This window comes from Monopterus albus, unplaced genomic scaffold, assembly GCF_001952655.1.
Source record: "Monopterus albus unplaced genomic scaffold, M_albus_1.0 scaffold92.1, whole genome shotgun sequence".
NCBI lineage: Eukaryota > Metazoa > Chordata > Actinopteri > Synbranchiformes > Synbranchidae > Monopterus > Monopterus albus.
In genome coordinates this window covers 200,908-208,607 of record NW_018127972.1, presented here as the reverse complement: position 1 = coordinate 208,607, position 7,700 = coordinate 200,908, and the positions used below count along the sequence as shown (strand labels likewise).

The 7,700-nt window shown below is 42.5% G+C and overlaps 1 protein-coding gene across 1 annotated transcript in view; it reads right to left on the bottom strand.

Annotated features, from left to right (window-relative positions):
* Positions 1-37: 37 nt before the first annotated feature.
* Positions 38-7,700, bottom strand: part of hoxb9a (homeobox B9a) — a 13,344-nt gene continuing 5,681 nt past the window's right edge. The window contains exon 2 of the mRNA XM_020608306.1: positions 38-3,360. Within this exon, the coding sequence (XP_020463962.1) occupies positions 3,125-3,360 (236 nt within the window). The 3' untranslated portion in view covers positions 38-3,124. The remainder of the gene's footprint in view (positions 3,361-7,700) is intronic.

The window sequence follows — 7,700 nt, the reverse complement described above, 5'->3', positions numbered from 1 at the left end:
TCCATTAGCCACAGTGCATTCAGACGAAGTCTGGTCATACTGTAAAGTTTTGTTCTTTAATAGGAATCCAGCATCAGCAGTGCCATCGCACAGAGAAACAAGAGACGACAACAACAACACAGAAGAAAGAAGAGAACCAACATAGAAGAAGGGACTGGAACATTTCACATGGAGGAGAGGATCAGAGTCGCTGGAGTTGGTCTTTACTGGGGCCACATGACTTCGACTTGTTCCAATAAAAAGCGGAGAGGAAACCAGAATGACTTGGAATTGCATCCACATTTATCAGCAAACAAAAACTCCAGAAACTGTGTTCCTCCGGGCAGCAGAGTATAAATACTGGGACAGGAAGTAACACATTCATATGCTTAAAACAAATCCATCATTTCTACAGAAGAATTGCTTCCTGTTAGCAAAACCTTTTGGTCTTCTCCGTCCCAGTACTTAACAGCATTTACATCAGCAGAGTCCAACTCGCTACTGTTCACCATTAAACAAACTATAGGTCTAGACACACAGAGATCATCGGATTGACATCAGAACAGATTATTCAGACAGTTGGCACGACAACATAGAAAACACAATCTAAAGGACATGACAGACAAACAAACAAACAAACAAAAAAACCCATCTATATTAGCCTACAGCAAAATGTCATGTCCCAGTAAGACAAAAATAATATTCCGCGTATTTAACGCATTCCAATTAGAAAGACGAGGTTACTCACAATATATACAATAAATTAGAAACATTTCCTATCAAGAAACTTCTATTTATTCTTTTTTTCATTCCTCAGTAAGCATTCCCCTCCGACAGATTGATCATACAAAGACCTAAACGACGAAATAACGCCTTCAAAATGACGAGTGACTTGAGGCATGCGAAGACCATGTAAACATTATTACTCGTAAATAAAGATCTGATGCTGCTGAACGATAGAAATCGAGCGCTTCTCTGTGTAAGACTTTGCAAAAGAGGCTGGTTGTAGCCTAGACCCGTTCACTCCTGCATGTAAAGTCAAAATTGAAGTAACACAAACTAAACTGGAGGCAATATCCACACAAGCGTGTGTGTGGGTGTGTGTGGGTGTGTGTGGGTGTAAGCTATACGCATGGACTGTGTCTAATTCTTAAAATGTAAATGCCTATGTGGTCTGCAAGCGCTCTCTCTCTCTCTCTCTCTCTCTCTCTCACACACACACACACACACACACACACACACACACACACACGCACAGTTGTAGACGTTAAAAAGCCAACGTGTTGTTTATGATCCGTCTATAAAACTGCCATCGGACGCCATTTAACTATGCCGACACTTCACATAATGCCACAGTAGCAGGCCGGCCTTCCACCATGGCCTCGTTATCGCGCAGATCAATAAAACTTTGCATGAACTGAAGTCTAACAAGATAATACTCAGAGTTATTAAATGTAGAAAACTATTGCTAAAATATTTCGAGCGGCAATAAATCGTATGTTTTCTGTTGCGTCTGTTGATATAATCTTGTAATAAAACCTCTAGGAATGAAACCTCTAGGAAAATAAAATAAAATAAACCCTGACCGGGATTTTAACATTCGCCTATAAACATGAGCTCATCTGGGCTTTCCTTCAGTCACAGGTTGTGTTTGTTAACCGCCGTTACGCAAACTATCCGTATCTGAAATGACAGATAAAAGCACACGGGAGAAAGCACGCAATATTGGGTATGTATAAAAAATAGAGCTGATTCTTTGTTAACATGCAGCGCAGGAACCGCGTTGAGGTTGAAAGACGATGACTGAGAATTTTTTTAGTCTGCAGAGTGAAGACCAATGCGTGCGCACATGGACTTTGTGCGCAACTGAAATTGATACTTTATTTACAGGAAAAGAGTAAACGAGTTAGCAGCTATGAAAGATGTGGCCTGTCTGAACAAGAAGTGTGTATGTCACCTCTAGAAGTGTCTGATGGTGTGCAGAGTAGGAACCGGAGAAGGAGCAAAGTAAATTGTGTCTGAGGTGATGAGAGCTACTTACACCTGGAAGGTGTGACGTAGATATCAGCTTAATTTAAAGGCTGATGATCCATTTATGCTGCGTCCCCTCGCAGATAAACCCTGTAACTCCGGGCTCTTGTGAAGCAGAGGGGACAACTATCCACAGCCGATACAGGCCGTGGATGAGACACCGCCGCAGCGCATAAAACATCCGGAGAGGTTGCCGAAGGGCAGGGACACAGTATCGACAGCAGCTTAATCGGATCCCCGGTTGCTGAGTCGGGTTAACACCCCTGCACCTATCATTACTTCTCAACTCCCCCAAGGTATCTGCTCATTACTTAGGCCGACAACCGGGAAACAAACGGCTGATTGCTGTTTGTATCAGCGGCGACTATCAGGCGCTTTGTAATCAAAGCCTGCCAGCAATGAGAAAAACAAGAAAAGAAGAAGCAGGATAAAGACCTATGTGTACATCCACATCCTTCCTTCCCGCTTATTGATGGCCACGTGAAACTCTGGTTTCAGCCACAGAACCATAATAACTAATATATGCAAGATTGGTCCTACAGAGAAAAAGGAAATTTACAAAAAAAAGCTCTCTGTGAGTGTATCTATCTGCCCCAACCCCAGACCTGTCACCAGGCTGCTTTCTTTCCTTTCATAATGCAGCCTAATACCAAAGACTAATAATTGGTATAATATAAAACTATGAAGACATAGGACGCTCAAAAGCTATCAGGATATCAAACATACAGTCCAATCCACAGTTTTCATGGAGCCCGACCCATTGGTGAGGAAATCCAGGAGGAGTTGATGTTGATCAGTGAGTTCTTCCCAGTCATCCTGCATTAACACACTCAAATGTTGCCAAAGCTCCAGCCACTGTCCACATGTTACTGGCCATCGGGCGTCTGTCAAGGATCAATAAAACAGTTGATCGGTTATAAAGATTAGTGTTACTGGATTGAAGCGCACGTGATGGTACCTGGAGGTTTAGACAGAAACATGAAATGTGAGTGGATATATGCCGTTCTTATGAAAGGCATTTTGTTTTCCAGACCTTTATGTTGGATACATGATGTGCTCATGAGTGCATGTGCGTTTTAATGTGTGTGCGCCTGTGCGCAAAGTAAGAGCTCCACTAGTCCTTGGGTTGGTCCTTGCTCTGCTTCTTCATTTTCATCCTGCGGTTCTGGAACCAGATCTTCACCTGCCGCTCCGTCAGGTTGAGTGCGCGCGCCACCTCATGCCGCCGGTCCCGCGTGAGGTACATGTTGAACAGGAACTCCTTTTCCAGCTCCAGAGTCTGGTATTTGGTGTAGGGGCATCGCTTCTTCCTGGATGAGCGAGCGTGCAGCCAGTTCGCCGATGGGTCATCTGAAGAAAGAGAGGAGAAAATTAAGGGGATCAGTTATCATTTTTTAAAGGACGTGTAGTCCCTCTAACTCTTTTGTGTTTCTTAACATTAAAGTGACAGACAAAACGGCCCCTAAAAGATCAAACCAGCACATGTCCGTGCATAAACATGGCAGAACCTTGTGCGTAAAAGCTTTGTCTGGTATCACCTGACTCCGCGGTCGGCACTCTGGTGCCTAAAGCAGGTTTATGGTGTCAGCGAGGGCGAGATTGTGACAGAAGTGGATCCATGGCTGTTTTATTTGACACCACATGGAAGACAGGCGGCCCACGTATGGCAGAACGGACAGATGTAAAGGGAAAACGAAGATTAAGATGCCAATACAACAGGCTTCAGTTCTAAAACCGACACAGACGTTGCAATAAATAAATATACTCAAAAATGTAACAATAATAATAATAATAACAATAATGTAATAATAATAATTTATATATGTAGAATAAAGGTCGGGAGATATTTCTGAAGGTTTCTTTGTGAAGGTGGCCTTCATAGGAAAAACAGATGCTCTTATTCAGGGGGAATTTGGTAACTGGGTAATAACACTACATAAATAAATAAAAGCTGCATTTCAGAGCTTTGGGTGGCAGCATTTTGTAACTAAATTGTATTTTGTGTCGGGGGCAGGTATTTCCCCCCGCTTGGTGACAGCAAACACACAAACACACATCAAGGAGAAGGTTTTACAGGCCTTTTTGCGTGTCAATTAAGACATTGCAGCTCAGCACACTGTCGCTGCGTCACTTCTGATTGCTCCTAAATTAATAAGCGGCTGTAGGTTTATGACCCTGATGGGATTAGAGGAAAATATTTCTTGACTTCACCCTTCGCCTTTCATTATGTTTATATTTGAACAGATTCCACATGATACATTGTACTGAGCCTTGGTAATCATATAGAGAGCAGCATTTTGTTCGTAAATACATTTTAAAAAATGAATAACAAACATGGATATTGTTTTTATACACAGATTTGCAACGTTGTGCCGCTGACATCAGTATGAAGGTAAAGGTGTTAGGATCGAATAACTGGTGTCTGATGAGACCCAGCTCCGTTTTGCTACTTGAGAGAAAGAGAAATGGTGGAAATGTGCTTCACCGTGTTTGAAATAGTAAACGAAAACGTCGTAATGCAGAGATACACGTCGGATGTTCTTCATTTGAGAGAAAATTGTGCATCGTTGTCATGTTTTAATCTCTCTCCGTTTCTTTCCTTTGTTTGCCAGGCCACCCCAGCTCCTCCCCACCAGCGTCAGGTCTGGGCTGAAAGCTGCCTTTCCTATCTGCAAAGCACCGAGGCATCTCAGCTATGAGACAACTTGCTGGGCCTCTCACGCCATCCAAGCTCTTTAAAGGACCACTCCACCATTAAAAAAAAAAACAGAACATGGTCTTTTGCTCATTTTAACGTTTTTCCATCCCATGAAAACTGTTTTGTTTTAAGCAGAACATGGTCTTTTGCTCATTTTAACCTTTTTCCATCCCATGAAAACTGTTTTATTTTGTCACGCTGTTGGAGTCAGTTTATCTTTCTAAAGAGCACAGCACTAAACTAATCTGATCACAAATAGCCTACTATAACTGTCAAAACACATTCAGGAAGATTGTGAAAGAGGAGAGATGGCTGTGTGGTTGATATCCACTTTTACTAAATAAAACATTTAACCGAGAGCAGTCACTCTTTGTGGTTTCCCCCAGTCAATCACAGTTCGCTCAAGCCAACAAACAGGGACTCTCTCACTAAATCTAGTCTGTAAAATCACAATTACATTCAATAAGACCAGCTAAAATCTTGAAATATCTGCCTTCTAATTGGTATAGGCATTTCAGATAAGACAAATTTTAACAATGTGTCACAAAAGCTTCAAGACTGATGATGAAAATCTATGAGGAGCAGCATGTAAAGCAGAAACCCAGACCACACTGGACCTATTTCATTTAAAGCTGCCAGTTCATCATTGCATTCATCAGGGGTTCCATCTGAACCAGCAGCACTGCAGAAAGTATGGTGTGAAACCCAGACGCGACTCCAAGAGAAGATTTCGCTCTGGATTTATTCATAAAGAAATTGGCTCCTGTAGAGTCGCTGGCTGATTTTGTTACACTAAAGCCTTCCTGAGGTGGTGCAAGCCAGACTGAATGAACCACAGCACACATAGTCGACCCATTGCAGTGAATTTTGGAACCAATGCCATCTAAAGTGATTAGTGCAACATGAGCTAGGCTCAAGATGTTTATCCTTATTGCTGCTTGCCTGCAAAACAGAAAAAAAGGGTTTGATCTTTGCAGATAGGAATAGAGCAGCTCTTAAGGGCAAAGGGTTATAAAAGAGATTTTCTGTTCCTAAAATGCAGTCAGAGTCCTGAAATGGCCGAACAAATGTTCTTATCTCTCCAAAGTCATGAGGAAAGTCTGACCTTCAGCACCTTTTGATGCCAAGCAGGGAGAATTAGAATGTCTGTGTCTCTCCCTGAGGAGCCAGTCTTTTTCCTAACTGATGTTGGATGGAGGCTTTGCCTGTCTTCAATTTCACTGGTAATATTTCACTACCATGACAATCATACTCGATATAATGTCAGTTTTTCCTTCTAGTTTTACGTACTAACGTGTGACTTTGTTATGGAAGATCATTTTTATGATGAGCGAATATTATTGACCAATGAGTTTAAATCTTTTAAAGAAAGACCATCATGTTGAGATGGTAGGTGAAAAGCAGCTTGAGACTTTGTCATAATCTAATCAGTCAATTTTTTTTAACTTGTTTTGTCATAATTTTGAATTGCCACAAGAAATTTTTAGAGTTTTTTTTAGCTTTCCTAAATCCAGCTAACGGCTAACATAAGAGTGGAGAGCAAAGTGCACTATTCAACATCCATCTCATGTCAGCTGCTTCAGCTGAAACCACGCCAGTCGGCTGGTCACGAACTGTATACTGTCACAGCAAATGCAAGAATTGGGAGCTTGCTAGTCTGTTTGTCAGCCATAGTGGCATCGCCTGTCAGCTAGCTTGTAATCACTATGCAAGACAATTAGCAGACCAGAACCTGTTTGGAAGTCATGTTCTGAAACCAGAAACAGACATCAAACCTGGACTGTTCTTCATCAAACCATCAGCTTCCAAGATATCAATGCCCCAGGCTGGATTTTCTGACCACGAGCAGTCTGTGACTTCACTGAGTGCATGAATATGAATGGATCTAATAATGTAAATCTCAGATCTGATCCACTCTCAAAGTCTAATCCACTGACAAATGGCCTCCAATAGACCACAGTGTATACTGTATGTTGCCAGAACCTCCAGGTTAATGGTCATGTCTGGCCCATGTAGTTGAAATGCAGGGATCTGAGTCATAGGATTTGCACAGGACCCGTCCAGGGCACGCTTACCAGACTTTTGCCATCACTGTAACAGTTATATGTTGCATATGAGCACTCCACTGGCAACCTTCACATCCTTGTACAGGAGGACAGTCTCGAAAAGAATCATCTGTTCACCAAGTTTGAACTGACACAAGTGTTTTATACATCCCCTTAATTTAAGAGAACACTCCACAAGCAGTAATGGCTCAAATTTTGTTTTCATTTGTAGCTTATATAACAGAGGGCTCTGCACAGAAGACTGAGTCCACTCACGGTTCATAAATGCCAACAAAATCATGATGAAAGCCTACTCAAAAAGGGAACAACAACATACAGAATGGAATATGACAGTTGTACTTGTTAGCTGCCGTTTGTTTGCAAGTATTTCTGTTTGGATTGGTGGTATAAGCCTGGCATATGAAATACACAGACTCTGTCATGCAGGTTCGGGGTTTGGAAGTGGGTTGTAAGGCTAAGATGGCTGCCAGTGATGTGCACTGGATCACTCGGTCGGCCTCTGTCTCTGTGTGGATCTGACAGAAAGGAGTCCCCCTGTGTTATTCCCATCAGCCGAGTTAGTTAGAGGCAATCATCAGTAAATATGTCCTTAATACCCTCTGGAATCAGTTTCCTGCAACAGGGCCGGTATGTAGAGGATTGATTTAATCTCAGAGCAAAATAATGCCTGGTAAAGAGGTGAGGAGAAGATGGAGAGTGGGGTGGGGGTGCTTGGTGCCTTTGTCACATGGTAAAGTGGGTGCTTTGCATTCCCCAGGTGTAAAATCACCACCAGAACCATCCATTACCCTCGGAGCTGTACCGCGTCCCTGGCTGTCACCCAGAATGAGGAAGCGGCTAAGGGGTGGGGGGATGGGGAATGAGGGTGTTGGGGGTATTGTGGTGTTAGTGGTGATATTGGATGGGATAGAATCTTTTTTTCCAGG